The sequence below is a fragment of the Monosiga brevicollis genome, genomic scaffold (genome assembly GCF_000002865.3).
Source record: "Monosiga brevicollis MX1 MONBRscaffold_9 genomic scaffold, whole genome shotgun sequence".
In the NCBI taxonomy this organism is placed as follows: Eukaryota; class Choanoflagellata; order Craspedida; family Salpingoecidae; genus Monosiga; species Monosiga brevicollis.
The window spans coordinates 967,283-986,863 of record NW_001865046.1 but is presented as its reverse complement, the minus strand read 5'-3'; the positions used below and the strand labels follow the sequence as shown (position 1 = coordinate 986,863).

Genomic DNA, 19,581 nt, shown 5'->3' with positions numbered 1-19,581 from the left:
CCAATTTTTTTTTTTTTGGGGGGGGGGGGGGGGGGCACAAGGTGCAGATATAAAGGGAGAGCATTGGCCAGCGTACCGCAGGATGGTCTCGGCAATGTTGATGCCTCCGATGGCAAAGAAGTAAAAGAAAACATCGTCGTTGGGACGATTGATACGATCAATGAGGTCGGCTTGATGGTGTTCGGCGGCATACACCAGGGCATCAAGCCCCAACAATCCCATGCCCCGAAAGTCGGTGGCTGGCTCCTCGCCTATACCCAGGTCAGCGAAGAAAATAGGTGGCAGTGGTGCGAGCGGGCCCTGTTGAGCATGGTGTGGTTGCTGCGAGCAAGTATATTGAAGAGATCACGCCCCACCTTGAAAGCCGAGATCACGCCAGGCCAGGCTCAAGGCACCCGGGTAGGGCTGATTCTATTAAATAATGGAGTTGGGCCACCGAGTATCAATGAGGTCGAACGTAGACAAGAAGCTCTGGAGGGTCCAAGAAACGGTTGGCACGACGACATCCACGGACCGGGCGCATGGCGGTCCACAAGCGCTGCAGAAGTCTTTGGTGATCGGCATTGCTGTCATCATACGCAATCTAGTATTGTTGCAGTTGTTGTTGTTTTCAAACAGGTGGAGGCCAAAGTGCACGATCAGAGTGATGCCATGATCAAGTGCATCCGAGGGACGACGGTCATTGGATGCATGCGGGCTGGTGATCCAGCCTGCTCACCTTTGCACGAGCTCGCAAAGCGGTGAGACCCGACTGAGCCCGAGTGGTGCGCTTGGCCTATAGGCAGACATGAGCAATGGTGACGAGAACACCGCGCATCGGTCGCGCGCTGCGAATGCAGGCAGCTTGGACATCGTGTATTTGCAGCTCACCTTTGGAAAGGGCTTGGGCGTGGCTTGGGCCGAGACGGGGCCAGCTGCTTGTTGGTTGACGTAGTAGGCGTAAAACATGGCACCCGCCCCAAGTGCGCCCACCGTGAGGACGGAGTAGATGTCCAGCATGACGGCGGTGTCTCTCGACCAGCTGTGATCTGTGACCCAAGTCTGCCGTCCGGACAACTGTGTCGCGGTCAGCTGCCGCAGTCGCTGACGTGGCCCTAGCCCCAAAGTCCAACGTGCGACCGCACTGGCTTACCAACAAGCCCAAGAACCACCCACAGCTGTCCTCTTCCCCGAAAGAAAACACCCCCAGCCCACCGCCAAACCCGATCCGACCCCACCCCTCTACCTCTCTCCGTTTCTCTCTCTCTCTCGCTTTGACCTCTCTGTCTTTGATGCCCAAAAAAAAAAAAACTTCACTCTGGTTCACTCCGTCTTTGTCTATCTCTCTCAACTCTTTCTCTCTCAAACTCTTTCTCTCTAACGTCTCTCAAAACTCTCTCTCTCTCTCTCTCTCTCTCTCTCTAAATCTCTCTCTAAATCTCTCTCTCTCTCTCTCTCTCTCTCTCTCTCTCTAAATCTCTCTCTAAATCTCTCTCTCTCTCTCTAAATCAATCTCTCTCTCTCTCTCTCTCTCTCTCTCTCTCTCTCTCTCTCTCTCTGTCTGCTGGATCAGTTTCGTTCCAAGAGCCAACGGCGGCGGTACTTGTTCGGGCGGCTCAGTGGTGTGTGCATAGGAAGCTGAGCAGCGAGATGGATACGGGGAGTGACCCCGCATTACGCGGGGCAGCAGCTTCGTCGGCCGAGACCACGGCGTCTGGTGGCAAGCCTCCCAATTGGAGCATTCGCGATCAGCTGTTGCTCGTGGAAGCCGTTCTTGCCCAAAAGGGCGCTACCGATTGGGTACGGCGTAACTGGACCGGTTGTGGTCACCCGCGCGCGCACCCGCTATCGCGAAGGCAGCTCACTTTGTCTCTGGTGATTTGCCCGCGCGATGGCTTCTGCTGTATGACCGCCGCCACTGCCGCTACCTTTTTTGGGCAAACGCTTTGCAGACCAAAGTATCGCATGAAGCCATGCTGCTGTCCAAAGACGTTCGAGCACCCGAATTCTTTCAGCCACCGGTTCGTCACACACTTGGAGTCACGCACCCAAACATGCAAAGACTTCATTCCCCATTCCCCCTCTTCCCCCTCTTCCCCCCACCTAACTGCCCTCTTTTTCTTCGCCGGGGCTGATGAAACAATCGTTGGCTCACAGCATTGTAAGGCTCAATATCAAAAGCTGCTCAGTCTGGCTAGCAAGTTGCTGACGGCCAGCCATGCGAGCATCGACCAGTCTGGTGTGTTGCCCCTCCCCGTGGTGCTGAAACCCGTCTACACATGCCTCTGGATGGCAAATGCCTTGACGCGCCGTATCCTGCCGCCCGACACCAGTCTCTGTCCTACACAAAGCATTGCAACGCAAGCGCCTGCAAGAGCTGGACACCGCTGTCAGCCATGACCTCAACACCTACAAGTATGCTTTGACTCTGCCCCACACGCAAAAAGAAGCCACGCCCGCACAAGCCTTCGTCTGTGCCCGCTAGACATTTGTCCGTGTCACTGATCTGGCACCCTAGGCAATTGGCTGCTGATCTCCTCATGCTCGAGTCGTCGCTCCGGGGTCAGCAAATCAGTCCCAACCTCGTGGAACGTGCCAAGGTCCTTGTAAAAGTGGCCGAGGATGAAAATGCCACCGCCTTTTCACGTCGTCAAAGCATCAAGAACCGCCGCGATGTTGTTGAAAATGGTTCGACCATGCCCGTGTCTTCTCTGCCCCACCGTGACCGCACGCGGGCCCTCTCCCCACCATGCAAGCAAATTTTACCCGCCAGGCCTGCGCTCATCAGCACCATGCTTTTTGCCCCGTCCTGTGCCCACAGCCTTGCGCGGCCGCAATAGCCAAGAAGGCACCCGGGCCAGCACTTCAACGTATGTATTCTTTGCTTTTTTTTTTTCATTCATGCACCATCGCTGATCGAACAACGCAAAGGCTAGACTAGCTACCGGCATCGTCATCGGCTGCTCACTCTTCTTGTACACCCGCCTCCATCTGACAGTTCCAACTCCCCTCAGACGCCTCGCCCCGTCACCGTACGAGCTGCACCCGCTGAAATCTCTCTCAATCCCTCTCAATCTTCCACTACTCTCACCCCTGCATAATCGTTTGTCCCTTTTGCTTTCGGTTTGCCAGGACCCAGTCGGCACGACAGATGCACGCACCCCACCCGAGGCTGCCACACCTCCACCTGCACCTGCCAGCACTGGCCGCGGCCGTGGCAAGGGCAAGGGTCGCGGCAAGGGTGGCAAGGGCAAGGGCAAGGGCAAGGGGCGTGGCCAAGGTCGACAGTCTATTGAAGCTCCGAGCACGCCTGACTCACCAGTCTCGTCAACCCCAAACGCCCGTGAATCGCGCCGCGCGACTGCAGCTGCAGAGGCTGAAAAACAAGCCAGTAAGGACTTGGAACCCGACTCGAACAATGAGCAAGTCCAGGAGAAGGAGCACAAGGCTTCTCAACCCGGCGCCTCAAACAAGCAGGATGCTCGCGAGTCCAAGGACAAGGCTCCGGGGGACGGCACAGCCGCCTCTTCAACAAACGTAGAGGGGTCAGAACAGGCCAACGAAGCGAACGAGTCAACTGAATCAGCCAAATCACCAGACCAGGGCAGCAAATCTGTCCCCCACAAGGACAGGAAGGCGACGCGTAGCAGCTCAACTGCTGCCTCTGATGAAGAAGAGAAGGACGTCTTGGTTGTTGAAAATCCTTCTGACGGCAAGCACCCGCTCGCCCAGAGCGTGACGGTGGTCAAGTCTGAAGCCAAAACCGAGCCCCATAAAGACAAGGACAAGACCGCATCGCAAGCCGTGAAGCAGGAAACCGCAGAGAGCGATGGCGAGGCTGCGGATGAAGCGGTCACGGATGCGGCAGCAGCACACGACAAAGTCGATTCCACGCCCGGCCCTCGACGAGGATCGCGCAGCTCCCGTGGCGCCACCCGAGCCTCTACTGGGCGTGGGCGTCCCAGCAAGTCGCGAATCAAAGCGGAGGACGAGGATCGGGCCACCTCTGATGATCAGAGCGAGAAGGAAGGAGACGAAAAGGAGGAAAAGACCGACCAGGCCAGCAAAGCCGAAGCAGTGGACAACGAGGACAGAGAGGAGGACGAGGGCTCAGAGGAGGAGGTTGCAACACCCGTTCGCTCCGGGCGTCGGGGCGGACGGACACCCGCCCGTGGTCGTGGGCGAAAGACGCGCGCCTCTCTCAAGGCCTCTCCAGGTGCCAGTACAGTTGTCGAAGAGACCGTTTCCGATGCCGGTACGTCGCTGTTCAGGGCTACAAGACAGGGCCTTGCTACGCGGGTGACTGGCACAACCTTGTGTCGCCGGCACATGAGTGTTTCCTTCGTTTTTCTTTTTTCTTCTTTTTTTCTTTTTTTCTTTTTTTTTTTTTGGAGGGTTTAAAATTTGTTTGTTGCCCATAGAGAGCACAAGCAGTCGAACGCGCCGTGGAAGTGCTCGCCGCGACGTCGAAGACGAATCCGCAGCTAGGTACGCCCTGATGCAAGCAGCAGCTAGTTTTTGGATGCGCTCTCTTGACACGCCCGCATTGTTCCTCGCAGCTCGCGCATGCATTCGCCATATGCCTCGGCTGTTCCAGAAAGTGTGCTAAGTGAGTCCAACACAGGTTCATGCTCCCGGCACATTCAAAACAAAAGCATACGGCGTGATTGGTGGCTCTTTGCCGTGACATCATTTTCCATCATATGCCATTGCCATTTGCGTCTGTCTTGCAGCGGCCATGAAAATTCGCTCGTCGCACATCGAGGACTTTTGTCCAATTACCGAGGACTTTGAAGACGACTGGGAGCTGGAAGGTTTGTCGCTGCTGCACTTCTGCAGGCTATCTCTGCCTCTTGGCTGGCGTGGTTTGCACCCATATTGGCTGATGACTGATAACGACTCCAATACCTTGCTTTGTAGACGATCCGGATGAGCGGGAGCGTCGCCAAAAAAGTTGGCGTGCGTCAATCATGCAAGCATGGACGCAGGTGGGTTGTCCATCCTTTTCTTGGCCGCACCAGTCCAATTGCACTGGCAGCGCTATCACTCGAAGCCAACTGCTTTTCTTTGCTCATGACTCGTGCGCGCATTTTTCGGCGATCGGCCTGTGTGGCGCAATCTCACTTAACGTTTGAACTTTCTTCTTAGATTGCGGGGCACAAAGACGCCAACTTGTTTCGGCACCCCGTTAAGGAAGAACATGCACCAGATTATCACAAGGTGCGCACTATCGAGAGCTGAACCTCCCAATTGGAGCCGCCCAGCCTCTGACTCCGCCCGTTCTTTGCAATTTTCTCATCTCCCTCTGGCTCACTCGCATTGCAATTGATGATGTCGGACAGAAAATCAAAGAGCCCATGGACCTGGGCACGATCAAGCACCGTGTGGAAAGTGGGGTATGTTCAACTGGCTGCCGGCACTTGTTGCCGGGGCGAATTGGTTGGAGGGTGCACACCGACGTCACCCTGACAGGGCCCATATTTTGTCATGCTTTGACGTCTTGACGGTACAGGCGATCAAGACGACGCGTGATTTTGAACGTGCCATGAACTTGATGTTTACCAATGCCTGCGTTTACAATGATCCAGATCACTTTGTGTATGTACCCCAAAGCCGAAGCTCGAAAAAAAAAGTCCCGTGTTGCCTGGCCATAAGCTCAAAGACCTTGTTTGCAAATCGCCAGGCACATTGCAGCCCTCGAGATGGCACAGGATGCGCGCAATGCCGTTGCCTCGTATCGCAATACCATTCTGGCCATGCGACAGGGTGAAGGCGATCAGGAGACACGAGGTCGGATATCTTGACCAAAAGGCGATGCAGAGGATCACGCCGGCACTCATCTCCACACCACCCGTTGTAGGAACAGCGCGACGGAAGACCCCGGCAAGCTCACGCAAGCGCGCGGCCGTGGTTACCAAAGAGCCGGTGCGTTGTCCATCTCGAAGCTTAGTTCCAGCTCCTGCCCCCTCGCCCTCCCTTTTTTTATTTTTATTTTTTTCGGCTCTGCTCACTGCTTGCTTGGTGGTACAACTGTAGGAATCGGCGAGCAAACGCCCCAAGCGTCGAGGCCGGTAAATGTCAAAGCACAGCCACACTATTGTGGGGACATGAGCTGGCGCTTCAAGGTCTGGCCCCAAGCCCTCTGCCGAGCAGGGTGGTTTCTGTTTAAATTGGGGCCAATGAGTGCCGTGGTCTGGTAGCCCTGACGTCTTTGGTAGCCTGGGCCTCCAGAAGAGAGATGGCTTTGATTTGGCCTTGCTTTCTTGGCCGGACCACTTCACTCCACAGAATTCTTTACGATTCCAGTTGGGTATCAATTGAGATTATGAGCTGTAGCAGAAACTGGCTGCTAGGCAGCACTCAGGTGTCAAGGCAAGTGATGGGCGGCGTGACGTTGGTGGCCTGCCCGTGCACCTGCCAGCAGTCCCAAGTATAGTGCTTGGAATTGCCCTGAAGGTTAACATCGCGGAGAGTGACGTTGGAGCAAGGAAAGGTATCGGAGCAGAGCAACTGTCCTGGACTCGAGTCCTGGAAGGTGCCGGTCACGTCGTCAAAGATAATGTTGGAGATGACAACTGCATCCGTGTAGTTTTTGCAGGGATCTAGGTGGTGATTCAGACAACCATGGTCTTTAGTGAGCACCTGACCTCAATAACGCGTGGTGGTGGTGAGGGTGCAAGGGCTTGTCTTGGGAACTGGGTACGCACCACTGTGTTGGCTGGAGGGGCAGTAGTATTGGGTGATGAAGATGACATGGTCACTATCTTGTACGCGCAAGTGGCGATAAGTAATGTTGGTGACGCTGCCATGACCCCCCTGCCAGGTCTTGATCCGAGCCACGTTTTGCATGTCAATGAAGGTGTTATTCTCAACGAGCACGTTGGCGATGTGACCGGTGCCGTTATTTTCGCCAATGCTGCCGATACTGGCACCGTGGCCGTGCAGGAAAGTGTTGTTGGTGATGGTCACGTTGGCACAACTAGGCTTGATGGCCACGCCGTCATCGCCGTTGTCGATGCGACTGTTACGGACGATGAAGCCCGAGCCACTGAGATCGATGCCGTCCGTGTTGGGCGAGTCTGCGGGCGCGGTGATGAGGACGCCGTCCATCACGCCGTTGGCGGCGTTTTCGTGCACCAAATGGAACATGGGTGAGTTGCGGACCCAGAGATCGCGCACTAAGGTGCCCACGGTGTTATGAAATAGGAAGAGAACGGGGGCAAAGAAGGAGGGCGTTTTTCGGCGGATGGTCCACCAAGCAGCGCCATTACCGTCCACGACACCCGTGGAGGCGCTGCGAACACTAATGCCAGCGTCAATGGTCACGTTTCGAGACTCATGAAAGGTGATGATGGCTTTGGCATGGCTCGGCAGTGTTTCGGGGGTGGCCCCGTTGAAGAGCAAGCCCTCAATGGAGAGACGAAGATTGGTAATGTTCTTATCAAAGGCCACGGGCTGAATGCTAAAGTTGCCGGCCGGCACGAGCACGTGACCATCCCCGCGCTGTAGGCACGCATTAACGGCGGCAGTTAGCGCCGGACCATTGTCATGTTGTCCATCCCCGATGCCGCCAAAGTCGACGATTGAACACGTGCTGTCACTCGGCCGCAGCTGCACTGCCAAGACAAGTAGTATGCTGCCAAACCAGCGCATCCTGCAGCTGCATCCACTGTCAATAGCAATCATGCATCAGCTTCAAGAAATCAGAATCAGAAAAGCAGCGACCTGCGCCACAAAGGGAGCGCCTGCAAGCGTATCTCTTTCCACACTGAGCACACTGATCCCACTGGGCACACTGAGCACACTGATCCCACTGGGCACACTGAGACCACTGGGCACACTGAGACCACTGAGCACACTGAGCACACTGATCCTGGTCCGTGTTGAGCGGGGGGAGGGGCGCGCTCCCTATGTCACGCACTCTTGCTGTTGTCGATCTTCACAAAAACATGATCTGCATTAAGTTATCGATCTTCTGCATAAACTATCTTTTAATACATATTGGTAGTTTCATAAACTATACTAGTACCAACATGTAACTTACATCAACAAGAACAGAACAGTTCTGAAAACATCAACACATTGTCATTCTCTATCAAACGTCAGACTTTCAAAATTATTAAGTGTGATATAGACTACACTTTAAATGTCTTGCAAGCGAAAGTGCTAAATATAGATAGTACATGGATGTCGTGCATTAATTTTTTTTTTTCTCTTGCTCATCATCATCATCAGTCAGAATGGCGGCGACGATGGTGTTGACGGTGCTGGCCGTGATGGCCTCGATGGTGGCTGCCTATGATAATGGTGTGGCGCTCAAGCCGGCTCTGGGTTGGAATACCTGGTGCACCCTTTCGGATTGCCACAACGGAGATAACAAGTACGATGCCTTGGTGTCGAACAACGGCTCTCCTCCTCGTCTTTCTTGGCACGTTTTGATTTGAGAACCGGGTCGTGATCGGTGCGCTCACTGAAATGAACTGAATGGCGTTGCGTGCTTCTAGCTACTTTGATCGCTGCAACGAATGGGAGCTGCGTGAGATTGCCGAGGCCATGCTGAGCAACGGCATGCATGATCTGGGCTTTCAATACATCAACTTGGGTAAGTACCGTACCGTCACCAAAGTCCAGTGCAGCGAGAGGGGGAGGCCAGTGGTATTTGCACTCATTCACACCCGTGGTGTTCGCAATGGGACTCGGGAATTCCAGACGATTGTTGGGCTGCTCAGGAGCGCGACTCCAATGGCAACATTCAGCCAGATCCGTCGCGCTTCCCTTCGGGCATGAAGGCCATGGCGGACTGGCTCCACGAGAAGGGACTCAAGTTTGGCCTGTACACCTCCATGGGCACGGAGACGTGCAACCACGGTGGTCGCCCCCTTCCCATTCCTGGCTCCTTTGGACACTACGCCGAAGATGCCAAGACCTTTGCCGAGTGGGGCATGGATTATGTCAAGGTGCGTCTGCTCGTGTGTGGGGCAGGGCCCCCTGGGCGCGCACGTAACTCTGAATTGTGTGCGTTGCCTTGTGACCCTGATTTCGCCGCTGCTACGACATCACGACGTTATATAGGTGGATTGGTGCGGTGGTGAGCTCAACGATGCTCAAACGCAGCACACGGAGTTATCCAAGGCACTCAACGCAACCGGTCGCCCCATCTGGCTGGAGCTTTGCCGCGGCTACTCGTATGACCCCATTCCTGACTACGTGACAGAGGTGAGCGAGAGCACCCCTGCCCGATCCGATACCATGCACAAACATGTGCGACTTCAGACCGGCTTGTCTTTTGGACACTGCCCACTCTGACCTGCCCTGCCATTTGTGACATGAACCGATTGCCGCAGGTTGCCCAGTCGTGGCGCATCACAGGTGACCACCAAGATGAGTGGAGCAACACCAAGACCGTGATTGAGGGCTTTATGATTCCCTCCAACCAAGCGGTCTGTTTTGCTCGGTGACTTGGATGCAGTTCCTGAACGAGCGCACCTTTTTGTTCTTTGCTGTTTCTGGCTTTTCCCCTTTTTCCTTGTTTCCTTTTTTTTTTTTTGTTTTTTTGTTTTTTGTCTGCTCCTCCTGCATCTTGCGCCCTTGGCTCAGCGATTGTACTGGCTTGTGGTCGTCTTTAGGGCCCAAACCAGTGGAACTATGGTGATTTCTTGATGACCGGTATGTAGATTTGCGAATATCACCAAAGGTGATTAGTGCACATTCTAATTTATCGTGGCCCCGACCCCTCGACGGCTGCCGCACCCGGCGCAGGTGGCCCTGGCTGCAATTTGAACAACTCGGACCATTGCCCCTTTTCTTCGGATGATGAATGTGAGTTTTGGTCCTCTTGCCTCAAGTCACCCAACGGAGTCTGCGCTTTGTTGCCATGGCCAGGCTCATGTCGGAGAACACCCGTGGCGTTATTTCCATGCACTTGTAGACCGCACCTCCTTCTCAGTGTGGACTATTAGCAGCAGTCCCTTGATTGTGAGCACGGACATTCGCAACATGACGGCCGTCATGAAGCAGTGCCTTCTCAACAAGCAAGCCATCGCCATCAACCAGGATCGTGCGTTCTTTGTGCTTGATCGGCCGTGGTTCGTTTGGCATAAACTCTTCGCAATGATTCTCACGTGTTTGAAACACACAGACGAATCGACGCCTGGACGCCTGATTGGCCAGGCGGCCGATGCCAACTGCATCGCGTCGGATCTTCGCACGGGTGACTGCCCCATCTTTGGCCGCAAACTCTCGGACGGCACTTATGCTGCCGTGCTCCTCAACTTTGCCGACCAAGGGTGCGTACATGGGTCATGTCTGATACGAGCTCGCCTTGCGTGTCAAGTTGTTGGTGTTGGTGGTGGCGGTGGTTTTTTCGGGTCTTGCCTGGAATGGATGGGAGTTGAGAAAATAATTGGGCTGATTCTGTCGTATGGCAACCGGTGCTCATGCAATCATTGTGTTTGTGTCTGTCTGCCGGTGGTTGTGGACTCGGGAATAGTACGCGCACGGTGACGCTACCCTTCAACTGGCTGGGTGTGGCGAGCAACCAGACGATGGCCGTGTATGACATTTTGGAGCAAAAGTCTTTGGGCAACTTTACTGGCAGCTTCACGGCCAAGGATCTGAACCCCCACCAGTCCATCTTCCTGTCCCTGACCGCAGCCTAAAGCAGGTCGGGTGGCTTGTGCATGTCTGTTGTCTGCACGTTTGTGCGACCAGGGAAACTTGCCAACGTTTGTCTTAGCGTCGTAGTTGTTGGCCAGTTGAGCCGCACACGACTGTGCGCTCTCTCCAAAATCTATAGCTTTCCTCTTCTCTATTCCATTTCGATTCGTTTGTGTATTCTTGCTCCTGCTTGACATTGCATCTGCGTGGCAGCCGTTTCGAAGCCGGTCTTGGTTATGCGGCGAGCCATGATTCTCGCGAAGGCGACTGCGGCTGCCAAAACATTGTCCAGAGGAGAGCCGGAAGGAACTTTCCAGACTTGTGATACAGAGGCAAGCAGAAGCAAGATCGCTCACGTGCAATGGGAAAAAGGGAGAAATCAGATTGGCGTACAAAAACTGATAACGACGACCGACCCCCGCCTGCACGAAGGTGAATTGAAGTGTCTGATCAAGAATGTTTTTCATGAGTTGTCAGTGCCAATCACGCACGCACGACCAAAACAGCGGAAAGTCAACCTCGTTTGGTTGAGTATGGGCAGGCGTGCTGACCCGACAACGCCCCGGGTGAGCTGAAATTCAGAGCGTGCCACCCAGTGCCCGGCTCGAGTTGGGGTGAAGCCGGGTCGGCCATTGGTGTGGGCAAGAGTAGGCCCGTGCAGCCTTCGGCTGCGTTTTTCTTGGGAGGGGTCCTCCTGGTCAAGTCAAGTCTTGCATCTCGGACGCGACCTCAACAAGGACGTGAATCAACAACACCTCCGACGCAACCGCCACGCTACAGTATGTACCGCGCCGTCACTCCTCCTTACCTGTTTGTGGCAGCCGGCGGGGCAGTTGCTTGTTCCTGTAGCCACAACCAAAACCAAACACAGAGAGCCGTTTCGACGACGGCATAAGATCATCCCTTGACAGATGAGGTGGTTCTTGCATCAGCACGGTCCTGTTCTGATGTGCAGGGAGGGTGTCGTTTGCTCGTCGGCGCTAAATTCTTATACCCATGGGGGACGTCGCATCAAGTAGTCTCTTGTGAAACGCCTCCAACGCCATTATCACCATGCTGTAGACTGCTTGGCCAAACAAAAAAAAAAAAAAATGGGTGCGCCACTGAACGGGAAATTATTTGGGATTGAATTCCGAGGAACTCTGGACGCACCAGTAGCGTGTTCAGGAAGAGGGGGAGCATAGTGGATTGCGCATGTGGATATGTGTGGGCTTTAGATTTTGCTAAATTGGTTTGGCGGTGATGGCGAGACCTACATTCTCAAGAATCCGTCACCCACACGCAAGAATGGGACCTGACCATGTTCGCAGCAAGACAAAAAATGAGCCTAAACCGCTTTTATTCTCAGCAACCAATCAGGAACGCATCGGCCGAGTTCTGGTCCCACATAATCATGACACTTGTGGGGGTTACGGCGCCATCTTGCCAAACACCAAACCAATCCTGCCGTTCAGGGTTTAGATTGCACACGAAACGAACCCACCGCCCCGCTCCTGTAAAGCCCAAGCTTAAAGCCCTCAACACTTATCAAATTTATAATTATCATTCCTTTTGTCATCCCTCTCAACACCCTGCAGCTTGTTTCTTGGAATAAGGGCGTCGAAATGCTGACAATACGACTTTCTTTTTCCATTGAGGGAAGCAAGCCCCCTTCCTTCTGTACAGGTTGAGGAACCACACATTGGATAAATCCCACACCACCAACAGGACTCTCGCCACTCGAAACCATTTCCTCGGAATCGCATGCAAATGCCACACCTCACCAGTTCCCCAGAATCGACCCCAGCTGCCCCCCCTTTCCCCACACCCCCTTTCCCCTCACTGTAGGACCCACATTGTTTGTCCTACCCAACGTACACACACACACACACTGATGATGATCAGGATTCAACCACACACACACATAGACACCCCCGTTACCACTCTCTCTCTCTCTCTCTCTCTCTCTCTCTCGCTGTCGCTGTCGCGTGGCCTCTCTGCGCTCCGACACAGACACTCACACATCTCTCTCTCCCTCTGTGGGAGCAGCTCGCGGGCTTTAGCACACGGCAGCGTCATTTTTTTCTCTTTTTGAACTAGATCCTTCCCGTCAAGTTCTCCCCTTTTCCCTCTCTCCCTCTCTCGCTCTCTCGCTCTCCCTCTCTCTCTCGCTCTGTGCAGGTGCTTTGCATGCTCTGGTTGCCGGTCCCGAGGCATAGGAAGAGAAAGGTTGGACGCCGGTTTGGACCGCCATTCACTCACCATGACGGGCGAGACCACCGCCGCGAAACAGCCGCTGGCGGCTGCAGTGACCCAGACCAGCAACAATAGTGAAGGCAGTGAACAAGATGCTGCAGCTACTCGGGCTGCAACAACAGACTCGCCCTCGTGCTGCGACCATGACCATGACCATGATGACCATAGCCAGGAGGAACAGGAAACGTCCGCTTCCGAGGACAAAGGCAGCGCATCATCAAACAAGCGAAAGGCTGCTGCTGACGCCCTCGACTCGGAAACGCTCTCCATGCGCACCTGCATCATGCAAACTGACACCAAGGACACCCGTCCCCGCCTCAAACTGGACACGAGTGGCCACCTTCACCTCATCAACGTCCCCTTCCTCTGCCAGGAATGTCACTACGAATCAACCTCCTTCCGTGACATGTCAGCCCACTGCCGCCAACACGAACACGTCTTCCGCTGCATGATCTGCGCCAAAAACCTCTCCCGCACGGACAACACCACCATTCACCTCTTCTCCCACCTTCAAGTCACCCCCTTTGAATGCACCCAGGACGGCTGCCACCGCCGCTACAGCCACTACTTCTCCCTGCGCCGGCACCAGAAACTTAGCCAGCACAAGGGTCTCATCTGCCACGAAGTGGAAGTGCCCATCACGTCTTTGGCCTCTGACGTTGCGCGCAACACTGCCGTCAACCCCACTTCCGTGACAGCAAACTCAAACTCCATCCCCGACCCCATGGCCTCCTTGTCCGCCTTTGGCAGTCAAGCTCAGCCCCCGGCAAAGCGCACCAAACCCGCCGACGCCCTGGCCGCCATCCACTCCCCCAACACAACCGCCCAAGCCGCGTCACCAGCCTCAGTCGGCGCCCCTTTTGGCGCGCCCTCCCCCATTAGCCATCCCATGCACGACTTGGCCATGCTCATGGCCGCTGCCAAGTCAGGCATCACCCCTGCAAACCTGCAACTGCTTCAACAGCAACAGCAGCAACAACAGGCCGCCTTGCATATGGCCATGCGCCAAGCCAATGTTTACTCCATGCCCCTCATGGCCGGCGCCGTCACCCCGACATCCACCTCCGTTCCCGCCATGTTCAACCCAGCCAATTGGATGAACATGGCCACGCACTCGCAGGCCCCGGTTACGCCGATGCAGCAACAACAACAACAGCATCCCACTGCCAACATGATGCTCAGTCAAGCCAGCCCCATGATGAGCATGCCACCCAACTTCAAGTTTCCCGCCTTCGCCACCGCTGCCGCCATGCAGAGCATGAACGCCGGTGCCCCCGCCGCCAGAATATTTGCCTGTCAGTAGAGGACGGGAAGCGAATCAGTTTGCCGTTTCCAACTTTCTCTTCTCCGACTCTTGAGTCTTGCACGTCTCTCTTTGTTTCTGTCGCCTGTCCATCGTAGCAAAGCCACACGGCCCGGGGCCGTGCTGGGTCTTTGAAACCTTGTAACGGCTCTCCTCGTGGTGTTGATCATCACGTGCAATCTCTGCATGGAGAGCTTGTCCTTGTCTTACTTGCCGCAGCGTTTCTTTTATGGTTTTATTGGTCTGCGTCTTCTTTTGCTCTTTAAGTGAACCCCCTTTAATCGACTCTTTGACCTCATCGCCCCCTTGACCTGCAAGCTGGGACATCATAATAATGATTGTCAAACATGACATGAAATCCCAAATAACTCTTCACCGAGAGAAAAGAAATTGTGGCTCGATTGGCTGGGATGACACAAGACGAGCACCCGTCCCCCAGCATCAGCCTTGCCTCGATAAGAAGCGGGTATAACGATAAAACCTAGACAATCGAGCCGCGCGACCTAACCCTTCGGCACGTTTGGCACGGGACGACTAGCCCGAGAAAAAGAAAAAAAAAAAAAAGAAAGAAAGGAAAAAGAAAACACACAAACCAAAAGGCGTTGAAAAAGCAAAAGCTTATGCCCGATCTTGCCGCGTGTCTAGAATAAGGTCAGCCACCCAGCTGGGCCATTCCACAAAAGCGACACCTTCCAGCTTGGCTTTGGTGAACAACGTGTTGGCTGAATAGGCCTGCCATGCGCACAGCACCCATGCGTCAATGCGTCAGCACACCAGACCCGATTCAACGGAATGAGCTTTGGATGACGCTAGCCTACAAAAGTACGACGCACCTGGGTCCGAAAGCGCGAGCCCGCGCCCGAGGACACGGCATGCAGCTTGATGTTCAAAACCACCGAACTCATGTAGCTCTGTTCCAATAGATTATAGCGACCCTCCAAGTCCACAATGCGCGTCAGCAGCCAATCCTTTTCACGACCCGCCACCTATCAGCAAAGAGCACCATCTGTCAGCGAGGAAGCGAAGAGGTGCAACAGATGGCTCATAGGACAGCACAGCCAGCCTCATGGCAGCCAACTGGCAACAACCTAACAGCCCCGCCTCACCTTGGCAGCGGCATCCTGATCGAGCACGTTCTGCGTGGTTGAGCGGAGCAGGTCGAGCAACTGGCGGCGCTGGTGCGGGCTCTCCAGCACCGAAACAAGCGCGCCTTGCAACTGTTGCCATTGGGCTTGAACCGCCCCAAATCCCTGCTTGGCCGCGTTTTGAAGCTCAGTGTGCAAATCGCGTAAAGCTGCCAGTTCCCGCTGTGCTGCATCCAAGCGAGCTGTGCCTACCAAAAGGATGAGTCGAGATCAGGCACCTCCCTCGTTGATTCACATGCAAGATTATGCGAGCAGATGGCCGATACCCCAACGCCAATGCCCAACTCGAACACAAGACAAACGTGGTGGTTATACAACGTCAGATACGTACCGGTCACCATGCCAGCATCGATGCGACGACGCAACAGAGCCTCCGTCTCCCGACTGCTGACCAGTTCGTCTTCCAAATCTGCCGTGTGCTGCTGCAACCGCGCTACCTCGGCCTCATAAGCCTCCCTCAAGCTGCCGATGGCAGTTTCGTGCTCGTGCAGAAGCTGATCCTGGGCCAACGTCAAAGCCTCAATTTCAGCCTCCCGTTCGTGAGCAATGTGACCTTGCCCTCGCTGCTGCTCGGCCAACTCCTCCTGCAATCGAGCAATTTCAGTGGCCCAGGCGTCCTGCTCCTGTGCGCGTGCCAGAGATATCTCATGGGTGGTCTCGACGTGGAGCTGGCGCTGCTGGTGTTGCTCAGCGCGGAGGTTTTGATTGATGCTTTCTTGTTCAACGAGCTGAGCTTGAACTTGCACAAGCTCTGCCGTGACGTCACTCAGCTCAGCTTGTAGCTGACGACGCTCCTCATCCCCGCGGGCTACTGCACCTTCGAGGTCCTGAACGTGCTGAAATAGTTCAATCACCTCGGCATTGAGCGCATCTCGCTGCTGCTCAGCACGAATGACCTCCTGGCGTGTGGTGGCCAGCTGGTCATACGCGTCCTCGAGCTCTTCCTCAAGGTTATCGTTGGCGGTCATGAGCCGATGGCGTGCTGCCGCCCAAGCCGCTTCGCGCCGTGCTCCAGGTGAAGGCCGAGGCGTTCGTCGTCGGGGTGTTTCAGCAGCGGCCAGCTTTTGCTGGAGAGCAGCCGCGGAAGCGCCTCCAGCTGCGGCCTTGAGCAGGGCCTCAAAGTGCGCCAACGCTCGCAATACACGGCGACCCTTGCGATGATGCGAGATGGCACTGGATGGCGCGCTCGAGGCGGCGCTTGATACACCGCTCTCGACCGCCGTGCGTTTGCCGTCCTTGTCAAGATGAGGCTGCTCCAGTAGCTCATCCACGTCCTCCCAGACGTCAACGTCCTCGGTTGTGATACTAGGCCAAGATGGTCCGTGGCTGCCCATCGACAGTGCTGGGCTGGCCAGGGCGCGGCTATGGCTGGATGTGTCGAGGCTTGCGATGGAGCTGGCGTCCGAGCAGGCAGACAGCGTACTCGACGGCACGCCAGTGCCGACCGCTGAGACTGGTGTTTGTAAGAGCATGGCTGTTCTCTGACCTGCGTTCGCGATTCTGGGGCCACCGGTGGTCGAGGCTTGTGGAGTCTGGGACGCCGCGCTGGAATATTCGGAATCAGAGGCGCTCGCCTCAGCCAGTGCGTGCGAACGATGAGTCGGAGCTGAAGGACGAGGTGTGGCGTGTTGTGCGTGCGCTTCAAAGAACATGCGGTTGCGACGATATCTGCGGCGCACTGTTGAGCGCGGCGTCATGGCAACCCGGGCTTTGGGTGTGCCGTGACTGCCTTTGCCTGGTGGAGTGCCCGCCTCAGTGTTGTTGTGGATCAGGCGCAGTGGCCCTCGTCTGTATGGGATATCGTCGCGTGAGTTTCAAAGGTCGGGGGAGAAGATCATCTTCATGAACAAGGGAGAGTGTTGGCGTTTCACGAACCGGCTCGTCCGTCGCCGACGGCCATTTCCCCCAGCCACACAAAGCGAGGCTTTGGCCAGGTCCGAGGGGGAGAGTGCGCCCACTCTACCCTGTGTTGTAGAAGAAGGTGCCATGGCTCGTGACGGTGAAGAGGTGGCCGAGGAAGCAAGCCAGCAGGAATCTTCGTCGTCTCCCCAATCTGCCGCCGCGGTAGTGATGGCGCAAAGATCGGGAGAAACACTGCGAAAGGATGCGTCCGGTGCGTCTTGACCATCAAGGATGAATCTGTCGGCAAGATTGGTACAGCTACTGCAAGCAAAAAGAGCGCCAGACGGATGCAGAGGCTGCGTGAGTTTACAGTTGGAGCCAAGGTGTGTGTCTAGCACGAGGCACCACTCCTCGCTGCAAGCATAGCCGAAGAATCGGAGTCACTGAGCGTGGTGGCATGCGGTTGATCGCACCTCTGATGGTCACTGATCTGAGCACCACGAGTGGGGAAAACTGGTGGCAGTGCCATGTCGGTGGCCTGGGGGAAGCGGTCTGTTTGGTGCACGCTCAGCTCAAGCCGACGACGGATTGTCCGCGTGGGGTGGGGTGGCATCAAGCTGGAGCTTGCACAGCACCACCGATTCTCCTGCTGTTGTTGCTGTAAAAGAGGCACAAAGGTTGGCGGACGCAACGGACCAAAATCCACACACGACTGGTTGACAGCTTCTTTTGAGTATTTTTGGTCAGCTCTGGTCGTCTCGTTCAAATTGAATTTTCCCGCCTCAAACTTGCAACGCGCGAAGGCATCGTGTTGCACCTCTAGACCTGAACAAGTGAAGGTTAAAATAAAAGAGTGTACTTTTACATTGTCATTGTCAGCATTTCTGTGTCTGGCTGTTAAAAGCAGTTGACGATGGCTGTGCTGCGGCGACGGCGGCTACTGCTGCCGCTGAGAATGATAATGCTGGTCCTGGCAGCGGTGACGGTGGCGGTGGGTTAGCTGGAAACTTGGCGGTGAAATGCCTTTGATCTGCGTTTTCTCTTTTGGTTGCTTGCCGACTCTCAAACTTATACCTCTGGCTGGCCTCGTCCCTCTTGGCTATCTATGGCAGGCCCCCCCACCTACAACGACGGCTACAGCTACGGCCCACGAGCAGCTAGTTCGGCAGATGGAGCAGCTACGCGTCTGGAACCAGACCCAAGGCTATTCGGCATCTGCCTGGCGTGCTACAGCTCAAGCTGCCCGGGCTTTACGCGAGCACAACACGGCCCTTGAGCTTCATCAAGATGCCCTGTACCAACATCCGGTCGTGTAATGGATCGCGTGTATGCCGTTGGCGCGAGCAACCCAAGCTGATCTCACGTGCACGCCCTCGCGCATGTTACTGTGTTTGTTGATCTGCTGATCACACAGCAGGACTCTGCTTATGGACAGCTGGCCCAGCGCCTGGACATTGCCATGGATTTGATGCATTTGGGTCGCTCGACAGAGGCCCTGTCCTGGCTCAGTGAGACCATGGATCTGCTGGGCCCACAGCTCAGCGACGAGGCCCGGGCCCTTATACACCGGGCTATCAGTCGAGCCGCCGCCTGCCAACTTGATCACGACGTAGCTCTTGCTCATGGTCGCCTCGGCACGGTGGGTGCTGTACTTGCTTGCGCTGGGACCTGCCCGCTCGAGACTCGGTTCCCCGCGAGCTCCTGTGCAAGACGCCCTAATGTCGATTTTGATGAAATGAACACCATCGATACCACAGACTCCGAGTGTATTGGCGCGTCTCAGCCCTGCCGAGACTGCCGATGCACTTCGGGACCAGCTTGTTCACGTCCTCCGCGCCATGGTTCTTCAGTTGCAAGGCAGGCCAGCGCCTCACTCCGATTCCCAAGGTCAGCCATCCATAAAAGGGCTGCTTAAGGCTCTGGCAAGAGGCAAGAAATGTTGCAGCATGATTGCGGGAAGGGGCACCGGCTAATCGCCTCTTCTCGCCCGCATTTCTTCGTGCCTTAATGTCATCACGCTTTTCGGCATTGTCTTCACAGAGCTCGCGTTGCTACAAGAGGAGGCAGCTGCATTGCGTCGACGACTCCTCAAGCCACCAAACAACTATCTCTCTGCATGGCAGTTCCCCCACACGTTCTTTCCTGAGCTTTCCAGTGACCCCTTCCCTGCCCCCTCGGTTTGTGCTGAGCCCGATCCCATGCTCCTCCATCTCCACGCGCCCCATGTTTGTGCCGCCTGGGCCCGCTCACTCACACACCAAAATTTTCCGTGCCTCAACATTTCCCAGCCCTGGCTCGAGGCCATTGCCCAACGGCTCGAGGTTGGTCAGCCCTGCTTTGCCCTTTCTGTGACAAGGTCATCCGTCACCAGGAGTGGACATCGGCACTGTGTTCCGTTCTCTGATCATCGCCCCGGCCTGG

General features: G+C 55.5%; 6 protein-coding genes across 6 annotated transcripts in view; 3 read left to right on the top strand and 3 right to left on the bottom strand.

Moving 5' to 3' along the window:
- MONBRDRAFT_32351 (uncharacterized protein) overlaps positions 1–999 on the bottom strand; it is a gene marked incomplete at its 5' end in the record, with an annotated part of 1,776 nt that extends 777 nt beyond the window's left edge. Inside the window, 5 exons of the mRNA XM_001745520.1 lie at positions 77–251; positions 357–411; positions 515–583; positions 719–775; positions 871–999. Coding sequence (XP_001745572.1) covers positions 77–251; positions 357–411; positions 515–583; positions 719–775; positions 871–999 — 485 coding nt within the window. The remainder of the gene's footprint in view (positions 1–76; positions 252–356; positions 412–514; positions 584–718; positions 776–870) is intronic.
- Positions 1,000–1,629: 630 nt separating this feature from the next.
- MONBRDRAFT_25289 (uncharacterized protein) lies at positions 1,630–6,054 on the top strand (the record flags this gene model as incomplete). Its single annotated transcript, XM_001745669.1, has 18 exons — positions 1,630–1,779; positions 1,932–2,000; positions 2,137–2,218; positions 2,313–2,394; positions 2,498–2,667; positions 2,801–2,849; positions 2,978–3,011; positions 3,112–4,234; positions 4,401–4,467; positions 4,539–4,588; positions 4,713–4,793; positions 4,900–4,967; positions 5,128–5,199; positions 5,322–5,375; positions 5,492–5,577; positions 5,663–5,769; positions 5,840–5,904; positions 6,016–6,054. The coding sequence occupies 18 exons, from the start codon at positions 1,630–1,632 to the stop codon at positions 6,052–6,054; spliced, it is 2,448 nt and encodes an 815-aa protein (XP_001745721.1).
- Positions 6,055–6,339: 285 nt separating this feature from the next.
- Positions 6,340–7,632, bottom strand: MONBRDRAFT_8071 (uncharacterized protein; the record flags this gene model as incomplete). The annotated part of the gene is made up of 2 exons (XM_001745519.1): positions 6,340–6,581; positions 6,687–7,632. 2 exons carry the CDS (start codon positions 7,630–7,632, stop codon positions 6,340–6,342), a joined length of 1,188 nt encoding a protein of 395 aa, XP_001745571.1.
- Positions 7,633–8,209: 577 nt separating this feature from the next.
- MONBRDRAFT_32350 (uncharacterized protein) lies at positions 8,210–10,789 on the top strand. The gene is made up of 10 exons (XM_001745668.1): positions 8,210–8,359; positions 8,484–8,581; positions 8,689–8,936; positions 9,052–9,195; positions 9,324–9,419; positions 9,606–9,645; positions 9,739–9,798; positions 9,908–10,036; positions 10,118–10,265; positions 10,469–10,789. Exons 1-10 carry the CDS (start codon positions 8,220–8,222, stop codon positions 10,635–10,637), a joined length of 1,272 nt encoding a protein of 423 aa, XP_001745720.1. The 5' UTR covers positions 8,210–8,219; the 3' UTR covers positions 10,638–10,789.
- Positions 10,790–12,378: 1,589 nt separating this feature from the next.
- On the top strand, positions 12,379–14,470 carry MONBRDRAFT_32349 (uncharacterized protein; the record flags this gene model as incomplete). Its single annotated transcript, XM_001745667.1, has 4 exons — positions 12,379–12,458; positions 12,520–12,653; positions 12,715–12,795; positions 12,834–14,470. The coding sequence occupies 4 exons, from the start codon at positions 12,379–12,381 to the stop codon at positions 14,171–14,173; spliced, it is 1,635 nt and encodes a 544-aa protein (XP_001745719.1). The 3' UTR covers positions 14,174–14,470.
- Positions 14,471–16,282: 1,812 nt separating this feature from the next.
- Positions 16,283–18,784, bottom strand: MONBRDRAFT_8069 (uncharacterized protein; the record flags this gene model as incomplete). Its single annotated transcript, XM_001745518.1, has 4 exons — positions 16,283–16,385; positions 16,450–17,106; positions 17,634–17,818; positions 18,524–18,784. The coding sequence occupies 4 exons, from the start codon at positions 18,782–18,784 to the stop codon at positions 16,283–16,285; spliced, it is 1,206 nt and encodes a 401-aa protein (XP_001745570.1).
- Between the last annotated feature and the right edge of the window lie 797 nt (positions 18,785–19,581).